The sequence below is a fragment of the Leptopilina boulardi genome, unplaced genomic scaffold (assembly GCF_019393585.1).
Source record: "Leptopilina boulardi isolate dan_hultmark-lab unplaced genomic scaffold, ZJU_Lbou_2.1 LbouV2_121, whole genome shotgun sequence".
Classification (NCBI taxonomy): Eukaryota; Metazoa; Arthropoda; class Insecta; order Hymenoptera; family Figitidae; genus Leptopilina; species Leptopilina boulardi.
In genome coordinates this window covers 591,174-609,271 of record NW_026137665.1, presented here as the reverse complement: position 1 = coordinate 609,271, position 18,098 = coordinate 591,174, and the positions used below count along the sequence as shown (strand labels likewise).

General features: G+C 28.8%; 1 protein-coding gene across 1 annotated transcript; it reads left to right on the top strand.

Moving 5' to 3' along the window:
- Window positions 1–9,379: 9,379 nt before the first annotated feature.
- On the top strand, window positions 9,380–17,490 carry LOC127285045 (uncharacterized). Its single transcript, XM_051310842.1, has 2 exons — window positions 9,380–9,494; window positions 12,235–17,490. The coding sequence occupies exons 1-2, from the start codon at window positions 9,396–9,398 to the stop codon at window positions 16,495–16,497; spliced, it is 4,362 nt and encodes a 1,453-aa protein (XP_051166799.1). The 5' UTR covers window positions 9,380–9,395; the 3' UTR covers window positions 16,498–17,490.
- The last annotated feature ends 608 nt before the right edge of the window (window positions 17,491–18,098 follow it).

Genomic DNA, 18,098 nt, shown 5'->3' with positions numbered 1-18,098 from the left:
GTACCACTTGTCAATACCGTTTTTATACCGGAAACGGAGTTATGACAACATCAAAGTATGTACCGGCCCGGCACCGTCTCGGCACCGGCCCGGTACTACTATGTAATACCGTTTTTATACCGGCAATGAAGTTCTGTCGGCTTAAAAATTAGTACCGGCCCAGCACCGGCCCGGTACCACTTGTCAATACCGTTTTTATACCGGAAACGGAGTTATGACGACATCACAATTAGTACCGGCCCGGCACTGGCCCGGTACCACTTTTCAATACCGTTTTTCACCGGCAATGGTGTTTTGCCGGCAGCACAATTAGTATCGGTACGGCACCGGCCCGGTACCACTTTTCAATACCGTTTTTATACTGACAATGGAGTTTTGCCGGCATCATAATTAGTACCGGCCCAGCACCGGCCCGGTACCACATGTTAATACCGTTTTTATACCGGAAACGGAGTTATGACGGCATCAAAGTATGTACCGGCCCGGCACCGGCCCGGTAGTACTACGTAATACCGTTTTTATACCGGAAACGGAGTTATGATGGCATCACAATTTGTACCGGCCCAGTACCACTTTTCAATACCGTTTTTCAACCGGAAATTTAGTTTTACCGGCATCATAAATAGTAACGGCCCGGCACCGGCCCGGTACCACTTTTCAATACCGTTTTTCAACCGGCAATGGTGTTTTGCCGGCATCACATTAAGTCTTTTCCGATTTAATCTTATAGAATTTTGATAATTTAATAAGATATTAAATTAATTTCATGCCACTGCGTTTCAGAAAGTTTTTTCTTTAAAGACAGTACCGGGCCGGTACCGTGCCAGCGGTTTATCTTTTGCCTCCGTCCCAACGTATATTGTTATAAATGTATGTATAGTACTAAATAATTATTAACTTTGCCATTACATAATTGAAATTGACTTTTAGATTAGTTGCTTTCTATTAATTTATAACTTTTTGCAAATGGTCCGGGTTTCAAACTTTATAAGCGCACTTTGCATTTACTTCTCATAAGCAGGTTTAGGTTAGCGGATGTGGCGTCGACTTTGCAGTCCAAGGGTCCTGAGTTCAATTCCTCGTGTCTTCAGATTTTCTGTTAATTATTAATAATGATTCATATGTTTCAGCATTCTCTTTAGTGTTTACAATTAAATTAAATAATAATTAATACTGTTTAATGTTTAAAAAATATGAAATGTGTTGTTAATAAAATATACTGATCTGACACCGCGCCAGCATAACGCCGGCAGAAAATTAACAAAGTATTTTTTTTAGCACCGGCCGGCGGGAATGCCGGTACCGGACCGGTATCTCGCCGGTAGTGTGCCGGCAGTAAACCGGCATGAAAACACTAAAAACAAGAACCGGGCCGGCGATTTACCGGCACCGGGGCGTATATTTCCCGGGTTATCATTGTTGACTGGACCGGCTCCGGGCCGGCGGAAATGCCGGTATCACGCCGGCACCTGCAAGTCCGCCGCAAGTACCGGCCCGGTACCATGCCGGTCGTCGATTTCTGCCTGGGTAATAATAATTTATGGATGAAGTACTTACCCACAGTAATAAATGTTATGCAAATTACAGTCCAAGATAAGAAATTTTTTTTTTGAATTGGATCACTTCAGAAATTTTGCCTCATATATACTTGGGACCTATTTTAGAATTTTTTTGCACTTAAATTCAGTGAAAAAAATATTCTTAAAATTAGAATATTAGTATATAGTATACATTCCAAATGCTAAGAATGTATACTAAATACTAAAAATCTATAATATATACTAAGAATATATTCTAATTTTAATAATAACTATAGCGTTATATTCCTCGCTCGGTTCAATATTAAATATATAAGTTTCGCAGTAGGAAATTTTTGTTTTGGTGTCGATCAGTGTCAGTCGTTTTTGAACTTAATACAATAAGAAGGATATGAATTACTGCATTTAAACATAAAATATTGTAAAATAGGTTCCATAAAAACGTGTTAAAAGATTTAACTTGTTATATTTTAAAACATTTGAAAAAAAAACCTTAAAAAACTTTTAATTTATGGTTACAAAAATGTACAAGATTTCTTAAAAGATCAATTTTTGAGAATTCTAAGACCTAAGAAAAGTGATTTCCCCAATATTTCATTTAGATATTATAAGAAAACTGCCATTTTCAATGTTTTATAAAAATTTGAATTACTTCTAAAATAATAATGAACGCTTTTTAATGTTCCAAGGTTTATTTTATAGGTAATTTTCTACTGAATGGTAATTACTTGTAAGCACTAACGTATAATATTGAAATATGTATAAAAATACGAGTAATCTTTTATTTGCTTTTCGAGCATACAAAGTTAAATGAGGCACAGGACATTTTTTAAAAGTATATATTCTTTTCTTGTTACAAGTATTCAAAATAAAAATTTTTGATCAATATCAGTTTCGAAAGCTTTTTTGATGCTCTTTCTATTCTGCCGTGTGAAACAAAAACTTAGTTAAGTCATATTTTGTTCGAACGGAAAAAATGACGAAAAACTGTTTCTATTTAAAAACCTAATGTAATATAAATAATTCTTTAATCTAACATCACTTTCTAGGTAATTTGATAGAGTTCTTTTTAATTCTGAAGTCAAAAGTTAATTATTTAAACAAATTATATTAAATAATTGACTTACGTTTTATTTTTTAAAAGCAAAACTTGGTTAACTCGAGTTACGTAGTGCTTTTCGAAAAGGTAGGCGAGCGCGAGCCTTCGTTCAGAAGTAAGAACTTAGTTAACTCAAGCTAAATGCATGGGATTCCGAATTCACCCGAGGAAAATCCGAACTTTGACGAAGTTGACTTACGCTTGCTCCCATCGAAATGCAGTGTCCGGCTCATGCCACTTTTCGAAAGAGAAAACACTCAAGTCGAGTTAACTGAGTTTTTATCAAGTATTCTTTCATTTTCTGGGTTTTTGTAGATTTTTAATAACTATTTTTTGCAATAAATAATTAAAATAAAAAATTTTTAATAACGTAATCAGACGCAGTTTTTTCTTACGAATCCATTGATACCAAAAACTCATTTTTGTCAAAAATATGACTTAACTAAGTTTTTACATTGTACGGCAGAATATATATTTTTGAAAAAAAAGTTTTTGACATGAAAAAATGAAACTCAAAAATAAATTTGACATATAATTCTAACTGTTTAAAATGAGCTATACACTAAAATAACAAAAATTATTTTAGGTGTTGGAAAAACTGCCGTAACTTAAAGATATGTCAACAAAACATTTGAACCTGTCTATAGCAGTTCAATTGGAACAAGTCTTCTACGTTGTAAATTAAATATTGAAGACATAAATCTGTCATTGCAAGTGAGATGAAATTTCGTACTTAAAAAAAAATTAAAGGAATCTTTCTTTCTTAATGTTGACAGGATAAATATTTCATTTAAAAATATAGATATTATTATTTTGAATACAGGTTATATGATGTGAAAGTTTTGAATGTTCAAATAAAAAAAAATATTTTTTTAATATTAACTACTATTTCCCTATATCACGAATCAAACAAAATTTATATGTTTAAATAAAAGATATTTTAACAAAAAAAAAATGTATTATTGAATTAATCGAAAATATGTTTCATAATTTTCTTATAGATTTGGGATACAGCAGGAGAAGAAAAATACAAAACAATATTGCCAACGTACTGTAGAGCTGGAAATGTAATTTTATTAATTTTCGATTTAACATCATATGAATCGATCACAAAAATAAAAACAATTATTTCTGAATTACAAAAACATTGCGAAAAACATGTCGTTGTGATTTTAATAGGCAACAAACTTGATTTGATAGAAACGCGAGAAGTGTCCGAAAAAGAAGCAAAAGAATTTGCTTCTTCAATTGATGTATCATATTATGAAGTATCAGCATTGACGGATTATGGAATTGATGATGTTTTTCAGAAGGTAGCTTCTGAATTGGTTAATTTAATTAAACAAGGGAAAAGAACAAGTATGAACTTTTATGAAACTGATTTATTAGTTGATAGAAGTCAGAAGCAAATTATAAAAGTGCTAAGTTTATTAGTGTATTTCTTAAGTGCTATTATTATTTGTAATTTATATAATTAACTATATATATATATATAAAATCTGGAAGTATCAATAATTGATACTTATTATTGTTATTATTATTACTTATTATTGATACTTATTATCATTCGTAAATTATACATGAAAATATTAAAATAATGAAGTAAACGATCATTCCGAGTCAAGGCAATAAAATAAAAAATGTGGGAAAAAGAAACGTCTGTCTCTCAGTGATAACGAATAGGCGTCTGTTCGTTGTAACTAATTGTAAGATGAGACAGACGTTCCTTGCACGCTCAGATAAAATCTTTAATTACTATTAAGTATTAACCGAATATAAGTGACCAATTTTTTTTGTTGCAAATAATTCTAGATTAAATTACGAGTAATATGCAACAAAAAAGAACTGCAAATCTATTGAGATGTTAGTATTATTATTATTTATTAATTAAGCTTCAGCCTTTCGGCCCAGAAGTGGACATGCTTTAATACAAAATTAAAACTATAAAAAAACTTGTTGTTCACGCGACACCCATATAAAAACTAAACATTATTTTACATTTTTGTATTGCCAAATTTTCCTACAAATCTCTATTTTACAATCATTACAACTATCATCCGTTAACTTTCTAACCCTGTATACCTTATCACCATCTAATTTTTCACACCACTTACTCACTATCTTGCATTCATATAGGTAAGTAATGCTCAAAAGAGTCCCATCCTTTACAACAAAAAATACACATTCTCTCTTCTTTTTTAAGCCAGTGAGAAGTTAGTATTATATCCCACGTGAAAAAGTTCCCGGGAATTGACCACCGGAAATTCTTGCGGAAATTCCGTTTGGAAATTCCGACACATTTTTTTCATATAATTTAGCACAAGAACTCTGTTTTTCAACATAACTGAATTAAAATTATTGTTTATAATGAACAAACACATTTTATACATTGCACTTAAGAAAAATTTATTAAAGTCGTTTTGTTTTTACTATTTATGAAACTAATCAAACAAAACTTTTAGGTTTGAAACTTGTGAATTGATAGGCATGAATGCCAGCTCGCCATGTATAGATAATGGTGCCAAATTTAAAATGCGTCAAATTAAATGCAATAGGGTCAACTGGGGTAAATCCGAACGCTTTTAGTAAGTTTCAACAATAACATAAGTTTTTTCTTTAAAAAAAAAATACTTCCGGTATTCTGGTGCATGAAGTTGTTACTTTACTTCCATTGAACAATTTTATGGGGTAGAAAATTTTTTTGATAAATTACAATCGCAGGAAACTTAGCGTTCGTATTTACCTCGATACTTTGCAACTTTCCTAAAATATGGGGGTAAATACGAACGCCACTGTATTTCAGAAAAATCTTAGGGAAAATAAATTTAAAGTATTGCAATTGTTAAACTTATATAAAAACTCAAAAAAAATACGATAATAAACCTATTATGTAATAATGCATCATATATAAATACAAAAATCAAACAGGTTAAAAATTAAAATGCATTACACAATTAAAACCTTCAATAACTTTATCAAATCATAACGGATTTTTGCAAAACTTGGTACAGAAAGTATTTTGGAGTGATTGAATGTAAATACAAAAATAAAAGTCAAATTTTTTAAATTCAAAATGGCGTACTTTCCTAAAACTTATTTTTAAAAATGATGAAATTTGCTAACCCTGAAACCCCCCGAGTAACAATTTTCGAGCGAATCCAATGAATTTTTTAATTCTCGTCCGCCATTTTGAATTTTGAAAAACTGACTTCAAATTGGTAATTAGCGACCCCAAAAACCGTAGAATACCAAATTTTATTAAGATCCTGAAAAACTTTTTTCAACAAACCGTTTGGCGAAAAAATTGAAACACTCCTTCGAGAGAACAGAGATTAAGTTTCTGCTTATTAATTATTAACGAGGATACGTATAGAAAGAAAAACTTTTTTCTATGTACTTTTATAATGTTAAAATAATAGTGTAATCAAATAAAAACAATTTTGTGCGGCTTTGATGTAAAAAAAAATTATTAAAAATACCGTTCGGATTTACCCCAGTTTTCCAATTTTCTTGGGTAAATACGAACGGTCTGATATTATTAATAAAATTTTACAGAAGGCAAAAATCAAATATAGTTTCTGTTCTAGTATTCATAACAAACAATTATAAATAATAAAATGAATTTTTAGCTTCTTTGTCTTCAAATACGAGACAAAATACTGAAAGAGTGTCATCTTTGATTTTCAATCTTTTTTGCAATACTTGTTATCTTTGTTTATGCTGTTGCTAATTAACAAACAAAAAATGGGATAATACTTAGAATCTCTTCAAGAGGATCTGAGGTAAAAATTCTCATATCGAACTTATTTTTAAAATTTTTAATTAAGCTGAAATAATTAGCGTTCGGATTTACCCCCCGTTCGGATTTACCCCGACTGACCCTAGTTTTTAAATTTACATTATTTTATAATAATTGAAAGAGCAAAAGTGTATTTCAAAATATTATAAGTTTCCATATTTTTACCTAATATTAATTCATGTCCAGTTTACCTTTTGTCAACTTTTTTTAAAATTCAATTAATTTTATAACAATATATTGTTATATAATTATAATAATTATAATAAATATAATAGAAATTAACCAAATTTTGTAAAAATCTATAACGAAAAATTTTCCGAGAGTCAACCTTTATTATGTCACGTTATTTCTTGAAATTTTCTTCAGAGAATATAAAAACTCTAAAATTCGACAACGAGACGTAATTCAATTAATTATATAACAATATATTGTTATATAATTAATTGAATTACGTTATAAAATTTGTTTAATTCCACGAAGTGTTTTTTCTGACGAATTTGCATCTTCTTATCAATAAATTATTGTACTCATTAATTTTTCACCAAATAAAAAACAGCACAATGGGTAAATATCTGGGGACTTCCTAGTAGCAAATTTTTACAAAAATAAGTCAACATGCCCAAAAGCGTTAGCGAAAAATAAAAATAAATTGATTTCACAAAATATAAAGTTAAACAATTTGACAAAATAGCATTTATTATATGCACATTAGTTTGATAGTCGAGAACTTTCTCGTTGTCGAATTTTAGAGTTTTTATATTCTCTGAAGAAAATTTCAAGAAATAACGTGACATAATAAAGGTTGACTCTCGGAAAATTTTTCGTTATAGATTTTTACAAAATTTGGTTAATTTCTATTATATTTATTATAATTATTATAATTATATATTGTTATAAAATTAATTGAATTTTTAAAAAAAAGTTGACAAAAGGTAAACTGACATGAATTAATATTAGGTAAAAATATGGAAACTTATAATATTTTGAAATACACTTTTGCTCTTTCAATTATTATAAAATAATGTAAATTTAAAAACTATTGCATTTAATTTGACGCATTTTAAATTTGGCACCATTATCTATACATGGCTGGCATTCATGCCTGTCAATTCACAAGTTTCAAAGCTAAAAGTTTTGTTTGATTAGTTTCATAAATAGTAAAAACAAAACGAATTTAATAAATTTTTCTTAAGTGCAATGTATAAAATGTGTTTGTTCATTACAAACAATAATTTTAATTCAGTTATGTTGAAAAACAGAGTTCTTGTGATAAATTATATGAAAAAAATGTGTTGGAATTTCCAAACGGAATTTCGACAAGAATTTCCGGTGGTCAATTCCCGGGAACTTTTTCACGTGGGATTTATTTGTTTAATTAAATTGTTTATATTTTTAACAAATCAATTAACTTTTTCAAATAATTAATATCAATCGAAAGCAGCTTTAATTTTAAATAAGTATACCAAAAATCAGAAAGTTTCATTAATTTGATTAATAGGGATAGAAAAACAACTTTTTGTACCCAGATATCACAACAAATATATATCGATATGTCCATCCATTTTAAACTTTGCAGTGCAAACTTGCTGCAAAATCGATGCAAAAAAGCTGAATGAGTTTTCCGCAGAATTTCAAAAACAATTTGCTGTAAAATGACACGAAAAATTTTTTGAAATTTGAAAATGCAATTTTTTGGAAAATAAAATTTTTAAGTTTCCTTGAAAGTTATTTTTTTAATTTCTTTATTATAAAAATAATTAAATCGTAGGAAAGAAGGAAGTAAAAAGAAAACAATCTTTTTTAAAAATAACGCTTTAAAAATTTATTTTTTTTTAAATTTAAATTTAAGTTATATTACATAAAATTAAACAAACAATAAACAGGGTTCCCCGAGATTTTTCCGAAAACAATTTCCCGAACCACAAATTCCGAATATGTTTATTTTGCGAACGGCTTCTCTTCCGAATTTGGTTTTCCGAATGCATTTATCCGAAGAGCGATTTCCGAAAATTAATTTTTCCGAATCTATTATTCCGAACAGTTATATTTTCCGATTTCAATTTTTTAAATAAAAGAGCAATAACTTATTTATATATTCCAAAAAATTGCATTTTCAAATTTCAGAAAATTTTCCGTGTCATTTTTCAGCAAATTGTTTTTAAAATTCTGCGGAAAACTCATTCAGCTTTTTTGCAGCGATTTTGCAGTTTAAAAAGGATGGACATATCGATATTTGCCACAGTTTTGCAGCAAGTTGGCAATGCAAACTTGCAATTTGGCATTGCCAACTTGCTGCAAAATTGTTGCAAATTGTTGTGCTATCTGGGTAAGTTCATGCAAAAAAATGTTTGTAACAATAACTTGTATAAATATAAAAAATTTCGCAAAACTCTTCAAGTTGTATTTTTTATTTATTGTTTTGAATTTAGAAAAATGTGAATTTAATAAAAAAAAAATTTGACTTCTAAGAAAATGTCGGTACACTTCACAAATTTTGACTCAATTTGATAAACATTATAGTGAAATATTGGAAAAAAAAACATTTTAAAAAATAAAATTTTTAGATATTACGTCATAAAGCTTTCTAATTAGATATACTGTTGACACAATATTTTTTTAGAGTAGTTTTATTCTTTTCTAGAGCAGTTGTTCTAATACCTTATCAGAATACAGTAACGTCAATCATAACAAATATTTGATTTAGAATAGAAAATTTGAATAATTTAATTTATTTTTCTTTCGCATTTTGTATAATAAATATTTAATTAAATGTATATAGAAAAATGTGTGACGCAAGTAACCTATTGTCAATAATATTTTTAGGAAATTAAAAATAATACGATAATCGAATTATTTAAGATAATTATGGAAATAATTAAGAGAAAAACGATATAAATTCTACTATTTTTAGCAGACATGTTATAGTTTTCTTTTTTGGTTGCCTCAAACTATTGAAAAAATGAAATTCCTTAAAGAAGGGTTGCTCTTTCTTTTCATTGCAATACAGATAAATACTTTCTGTTTAGCAGAAAACTTAAACGGCGAGGATGAAACAAAGGTAATAAGTTATAAAATATTCTATTTTACATTTTTTTTTAATCAGTATTAACAAACTGTTTTTTTAAGTAAAAAATTTCATTTTTTTGGGTCAGGCTAAAAAATAATTTATACTAAAATTCAAAATGTCATTTATTTTAAATCGACTTAAAAAAATTTCTTCATAATCAAGGTTTTGAAAACATCGATTTTCTCAAAGAAAGCCTAAATCCAACCGGTTTTGGTCAAAATCTGTTAGGTTCATGTAATTTAGTTGCAATTTGTCGGAAATTATCAATTTCGAATATTTTTAATTGCTTTAAAAATTTTTCATCAAAATCGAGATTTTCGAAACAACTGATTTTTTCAAAAAGCACTAAATCTGAATGGTATTGGCCAAAATCCAATTTTCGTAAAACACGAATTTTCAAGACACATGAATATGCACTAAAGCTATTCTTTTAGAATTATGTTTTAATCGAATTGTATTTTGTAGAATATTATTTTTGCATAATAGTAATTTTAAAAAAATCTTAATTTTACAGAAAGATAATTGTACAGAATTTTAATTTTGCAGAATATTTATTTGTTCGAATTTTCATTTTACAGAATAAATTATTATTAACCCATTATGAATGTTGCCGAATTTTTATTTAAACGAAAATTAATTAGCCAGAAATTCAAAACAACATAAACAACGTTTCGCACAAATTGAGATTCGATTAAATTGAATTTCTGGCTAATTACTTTTTGTCTAAATAAAAATTCGGCAACATTGATAATAATCGGTTAATAATTTATTCTGTAAAATGAAAATTCGAACAAATGAATATTCTGTACAATTATCTTTCTGCTAAATTAAGATTCTTTTAAATTATTATTATTATGCAAAAATAATATTCTACAAAATAAAATTCGATTAAAACATAATTCTAAAAGAATAGCTTTAGTGCATATTTATGTGTCTCGAAATTTCACTTTAAAAAACTGGTAAATCTTAACGGAATTGACAAAGCCAGTTAATAAGGGGAGGTTCCACTGGTTTTGATGTTTTTTTCAAAGATTTTTTTTTATAGTAAAAAAAATATTTTTTACTTAAAATTTTTTTATCTAAAAATTCATGTCTTAAGATAATCGAAAATTATTATTATTTTTTTTTCAAAATGGCGTCTTAGAAAATGGCTGCCAAAAGTGGTCCTCTCTAAAAGTGGTTCACACTTTTTCTCTGGAACGATTAATCTAAAATGAAAAAAGTAAATAGTTTCTTAATCTGTACCATTTTGGCTATCGTGTTGACTAGAATCAGAATTTTTTATTAAAAAATAACCGAATAACAGACTTTTGAATTTTTTTACCATAATTTTGCAACTTAAATTGTTTATAACTTTTTTAAATATTAATGAATTTTCAAAATCCTAGTCCACACGAAAACAACACATTCAAGGAACATGCTGTCCAAAAATCAAGTTAATTGGTTAAATACTGTTAAAATGGGAGTATGAACCAGTTGAAAATATGTGGTTTCGAGAAAAACGCGTTTAAAGTTTTTATATAAAAATTTTGGATAATATTTTTCAAGTTGACAAAAACTCAATGAATTCACTTGAATTTTGTTACTCGGGGGTTTTCGGGGTCGCTGATTACGAATTTAATGTTACTTTTTAGAAATTCAAAATGGCGGATCCAATATGGCGGACGAGTTTTACAAAAATTCATCGGATTTACTTGAAAGTCGTCAATTGGGGGTTTTTTTGGGGTCGCTGATCACGAATTTAATGTTACTTTTTAAAAATTGTCCAATTTATCTGGAACATGGTATTTAGAAGTTTTTATGGTCACTGATTAGGAATTTGAAGTCATATTATCAAGATTTATGAAAATAAAAATGGAGGATCGACTATGGTAAAAGAATTCTTGAAAAATGGCTTCAGATTCGTAATCAACGACCCCAGAAACCCCTAGATACCATGATTCAGATAAATTCGACAATTTTTAAAAACATTTGTTCGCCATATTGGATCCGTTATTTTGAATTATTTAAATCGGTCTTCTGATTCGTAATCAGCGAACCCAAAAAACCCCCGAGTAACAAGTTTCAAGCCAGTTTGCCCATTTTTGAATTTTTTTAATTTATCCGCCATATTGGAACTGCCATTTTGAATTTTGAAAATCTGATGTCAAATTCTTATTTAACGACCCTAAAAAACCCCAAATAAAAATTTTCCACCGTAATTGGTCACTTTAAACTTTTTTTAAAAACATTTTAACGACATATTGGATGCGCCATTTTGTAATTTCATAGTCGTGGCAGCTCATTTTAAAAAGAAACTCTTCATGATAGTTTTGCAAAAAGATGCATTAAAATCGGTTAACATTTGCCGCTTCGATAGAATTTCAAAACAAAAATTGCACTTTTATTACACTGTACCTCGCTTCGCTTGAAGGGGGTAGCGTTTTCGCTGTCATAAGTACCCTTAAGGGCGAGTTTTGTGCATTAGACTATTTTTACCGTATTCTTAGGTATTTATACTAACCAAAAATGAAAAAAAAAAAATTTTCGATTTAAAAAAAAAACCAGTGGAACCTCCCCTTAAGTTGAACCATTTTAGTTGGAATTTATTAGAAATTATTAATTTTATAATTTGAAATCGTTTGAATCATATTTTTTTAAATAAAATTTTAATATCTTGTTTTTAAATTTAAATTAATGATAATTTATTCATTTAATCCAAGTCTTTACAAAAAAAATGTTAATTTTTCAGAACGAAGTACCAGAACTCATGGAATTTACTGCATTTTTTTGGAAACAATTATACAAATCCTCTGTTTCCAATATTCTGAAATATTATGACCGGTTCGATATAATAAATGAGTTTATGGAGCCAAACATTAAACATCTATGTGTCGTTTTCGCAACAGATATGAAAGATAGTATAAAATTAGCTGAAATTTTGAGCAACAATAATAGACTGTTGCCTGAAAAAAAGCAAAACTATTCCGAAGCTGACAATTTATTGTATAATGAGATTGTGCAAATTTATTATCTATATTATAATAAGGAGTTATCAGCACACATCTTTGTTTTTCCTTCAAACGTACGGAATACAGTATTAGAGACTTATTTCGTAAGAAAGACTATAGACTCGTCAGAAGAATTAAAATTTGTAATGACATGTTCGGAAGAATGTAACAAACGCAACATTTCTTCAGTGGCCTATCTTACAGCAATGGCTTCGAATATAGCTACCACGAATTATGCTCAAATTGTGAATAATATTGAGAATCAAATTAGTTTTTTGCCATTAAGTTTTAAAGATCTGAGCAAATTTGAAGATGCATTAAAAGCATTTCAAAATTTAAAGAAAGAAATGGATAATGGTGTTACTATTAGATCAATTGTTGAAGTAGTCGTCAAAATGTATGAACAGCCTCATCTTATGATCAATTTAAATAAAGATCCTCAAGGAATTCTTAAGCACCATTATGATGAAAGCAATCTTACTGCGCGCAATTATGTCAGTAGGGAGAGTAATACATTAAAATATTCCCATCTTTTCGCGAATGAAAAGGAAAATTTAGATTTTTTAAAAAAACCATATTCCCACATAGAGCCTTTATCAGTGGATATAACCCCCTTACGAGGTTTATTAAATTTTCCCGATTGGCTGGGGAAAATTAGTAACACGCCACAGCCATACAAAGATTCAATGGACTCTGAAGAGGAAAGATTTATTAAAAATGCTTGTAATAATAAAGGAAATAAGAAACAACTTGAAATCATTAGGCAAGTTTGTTTAGTGTACTATTTGCTTGACATAGTCCCTTATTCGATATTCATTTATTTTCAAAATATTACTATTGATTATTATTTGCGAGAGGAAAAAGACTTCTTTTCTAAATTCTCATTAATGTATAAAAATAAAGTTAATGGGAATAAAATAGAAATTCCCAATCAGCCACAGGATATGTACGAAAAAATAATTAAACTTAATGAACCAAAGAAAGATATAATGTTGGAGGCATTTTTCGTTTTTATCAATTCTCTAAGTCCGGAAGCAGAACATTTGTGTACGAAAATAGACGAGGAAACCTATAAATTGCAAGTTAAAGGAAAATTTTTAATCCTTAGTCAAATTATGCGCAAGAATTATTGTTCTGGAAAAGTGAGAATCCTAGAACTTTTAGCTCTTGACAAAATTGTAATTAATGAAGATTTAGTCACTAATGAAATAAAATCAATCATTATAATGGCACCAATTTGGGATATTGTTTGGAACAGAGTTATACATTTAGATCGTATAAATGATTTTGCAGGATCATTTTACGGAATCGCTAATACTATCATTAATGATAGAAATTTGTCGATTAAAACTACATCTGGCACTACAAATAGACAACCAAAAGATGTACATGCATATGATATATTTTATGAGACACCTTATTTATCGGGACAAAATATTCATGGTCCAGGTATTGAAGGCAAGGTCGAAAAAGGTGCAACTTCAGAACAGATTCAATTTTTCTCCTTAAATGACACTGGTTTCAATATAAATGTAACGGAATTATACTATTATTTTCTAATTAAACAACCAATAGTAATAAATGAATTCACGCCAGCTTTAGTGAACTATAGGAAATATGTTTTGGAGAATACGATAAAAACGAGTAAAACAAACTACGCGGATTTGTATGGAAAACTCAATACAAACGTGCATCTTATAAAAAATCTCAGCACGCCAGTCTTTATTGATGAGTTATATTATTTGGAAGAAAATAATTCCCCCGGATCAAATGAATCCATTTTACACTCATTGTATCTGGGATTGCAAGACGGACTCTATTTGTATGAAAATGACCCACAAAGACTTGAGGGAACAGATGATTACAAATTATTTCTTTCTAAATTGGGAATAATGATATCGACAAAGACAGATCAATTGTATGGAAATTATCATAATTATGCTGTTGTTAACATTAATGAATACATAGAACATTGCAAAGAATATGGCAAACAATTACGAAATTTGGAAATTATCAAGACATTCCGCGTAGTTAGCACTAAATTTAAAAAAGAATTTGACGAACAAATCGAGGAAGCTTCAAAATTAATTAAAAGTAACCTCCAAGTTATTGTAGAGAAAAAATTCGACGATTTGAATAAGGAGATTGAAAAATTAGTAAAGGAAGTTAAAGACTTGATTAAGAAGGGAGAACAAACACTTGAGAAATTGAAAGAGAAAAAAAAAGAACTAGAACTTCAACTTTTTTTAAAGTCAATATTTACTATTTTCAAATTTATTCTTTATGGATTATCGTTCATAAATCCCGTTTGTGGGGCAGTTGGCGCAGTAATATCTGCAGGTTTAGATATCGGCGAAGCAATATGGTTAAACGCTGATGCAGAATCAGACTTCAAGGAATTTAAAATACCAGATTCAGTATCTACAGATGTAAAAAGTTCTTTAACAAAATATAGTGAGGAAGCAAAGAAAGAATATGAAGAAGTTGAAAAGCAATTAAAAGAGATAAATGCAGAGAAAGAGAAATTATCAGAAGAGGAAGCTAAGCCGCTGAATGATGTGGTAAAACTAGTAAATCAAACATGTACTTCAGACTTGTCATTTTCAAAGAAATGTATGACGGAAATTTTGGAAACAAAAGAAACTGAATTGACGACAAAGAGTTTAAAGGAGAAGAAGAACTATGATAGATCATTGAAAGTTATTAAAGGAGCGGAAGTTGCTCTAGACGTTGTTAAGTTAGGAGTAGACAGCTACAACAAAATTAAGAAAGATGTATCTGCAATAGAAAAAATTGATCAGGAAATTGATAAAGTGGGTAAAAATATCAAAAAATTGCAAGAATTCGAAAAGAAGATTCACAAAACTTTAAAACCACAAATAGAGTCAATTCGAAAAGGAATTCGTGAAACAACTAAAGGATATAATATATCTTCAAGAGCACTTCTTGAATATAAAAAATTCGAAATGGGTGAATATTTAAATAAAATTTCGTCAGAGCTAGATGGCTGGACTAAACAATTCAATGTCAGCAAAGAAATTCAGGATACAATGGGACAATTAAAAGCCGCAATGAATACAATTATTCAGATGCACACTCTTATTAAGGAGTTTGATTTACATAAAAGACAGGCAGACTATTTGACAGAGGTTGCGAGTGTACCTTATACAAACACAAATGTAAAAGATTTAAAATTCAAAGAAATTTTAGCTAGATCAGATGTGGCTCATATAGCAAAAATTATTATTAACGATTATGACAAGTTATCAATTGCTATGAAAGGTTACGCATATCCATTTCTAAGAGAATACTCAGACTTCTTCACTAGACCGAACATAATGTTCAATAGTAATTTCTTAAAAGCCAGCAACATAGTTGATAAAATTACTCAATTAAATTTAAAATTACAAGTTAGAAAAGGTCACGGTGAAATATTTAAACAATGCAAATATGATAAATTTGGACTTCCTGGTGGTTATTCTGCATTTTATACCTGGAAGAACAATACTCATTCGTCATATATTAAAGACATTCTCGAAGGAAAGAAAGTCGTGCTATATGCAAATATTTCGCAACAACCAAATTTCAATGCCATAAAGTTTCAAAATATAGATTTTTTGTTTTCTTCACCTGATAAAGAAACAAATGCCCAATTACAGAAAGACTTTAATGATTTTCACGTTTTGTTTACTCATCATGGGGATTCTCACTACAGATGTACCGATAAAATACACGTAATAAAATCAGGTACTTATGGCACATTTTTTCAGTCCATCACATCAACAAGAAGTAAGCGTCAGGTTTCTAATAGTAGAAATGATAAACATAATATTGATTATGTTTTGAGTCCTTTTGCAACATGGACAGTTCAACTTAAAGCTCTCCAGAATGGGCAAAATTTGACTTCTTTAGCTAAATATGTGAATAAAGTTAATCTAGAATTGGTTGGAGAAGGTCAGTACTTGGTGGCAGATGAAAATGTTTGTAAAGAATACATTGAATGAATAAGTTCCAATTATGTTAATTTCAATATAAATGAAATCTAGATTGTTTTTAAATTTTTGTTTAAAGTTGAAAAAAAAGAAAAAATGGAATTCATAAAAGTGTGTTGTACACGGAGAGAAATAGATGGTAAGAATTTATGATCTTAAGATGGTACACTGAAAAAAATTTGCTTCACATTAATGACTATTAACCATAGCAACTTTAAATCTAGTCAATTCAGTTATGTAGCTTGGTTAATATTGTCAAAGTTGATTTAGTAGTATTGACCCCTTGTTTCCTAGTTATATTAACTAAGGTGTTTGGTTAATATAGCATGTATCTATAGTCAATTTTGCTAAAGTTTAATTAGTCAAAGTGATTCTAGCCAATGTAACTAAGATACCTGGTTATTCTGATAAGCTTCCCTCGTCATTCCGACTAATTGTCGAAATCAACTTTGACCAGGATTACCTGGTGGGTTCCTCTCGTAACCAGGCAATTTAGTCAATTCCTGGTATACGGGGGTTAGGAATTTTTTTCAGTGTAAAAAGTAGATGTTATCCAGCACTATCATTATGCTACTTGGTACTATCAAAGATGTTACAAAAAGGATAGTTATGTTACCCACTACAATCAAGACGTTACTTCGTACAATCTGGATTGTAACTGATAGAATCTAGATTGCTGATCCGTATATGTAAGATCAAATATGGTACCTGGTACTATCTAGTTAGTACCCCGTACCATCTATTTCTCTCCGTGTTCAATAATTTTAAGTTTACCTTATGTTTTTATATTTAGTTGTTTTTGTAAGTTTTGTTTTTATAAATACTGTTTTATTTTTATATTAGGGTGACCAAAAAAAGTGAAAAAACTAATAATGTTTTATCTAAATTCTACTATAATTTTCAGTGCCGCGATGATATTACTCAAGTTGTACAGCTCAGAAAAGGTTTTTCGTAGTTTTCCTTTAACTCTGATGTTTTGGAAAATTTTGTATAATAAGCGTTGAATTTGTAAGGACAAGTTTTAATAAAAAAAAAAGTTTCTAAAAAGTTGTTTTACTCATTATTGATACGGCAGAGTCCTATAAGAAATTTTTTTAAATCCGAATATGAAAGACCTGGATTAAACTTGTTGCATAATTTATCTTTTATTTCCTCACTATATTCTCGATAAAATGCAGAAAACATTCACAATGCGTAGTTTTAAACACATAAAATTATATAAAGTTTTGTAATATATATATATATATATATATATATATATATATATATATATATAACATTCCATGAGTTTTTTATCACTTTTCGGAGTAACCTTTCCAAATTAAATGAAAAATTTTTTTTATAATATTTATTAATATAAAGATCCAAAATAATCACTTTTTAATTAAAAACAATTGTTTATTTAAAAAATACAACAATAAATAATGAAAAAAATTAACTTTTTTCTGCAACACCAAATACATAGGTTTAAAGATCAAAATTTTCCTTCTTTTTCAAGCTTTAATACCGCACAAGAAAAATAATGTATTTCAAAATAGTTAACTCACAATTTATTAAACAATTTTTGTTTTCTTTTTTGTATTTTATTTATTGTGAAACGTCTGCTATCGCTG

Bases quoted from the DNA above. Each gene is read 5' to 3' on its own strand.
- LOC127285045 (XM_051310842.1), top strand. From the start codon at position 9,396: ATGAAATTCCTTAAAGAAGGGTTGCTCTTTCTTTTCATTGCAATACAG. The intron at 9,495-12,234 runs GTAATAAGTTAT...TTAATTTTTCAG, and splicing joins ACGGCGAGGATGAAACAAAG to AACGAAGTACCAGAACTCAT.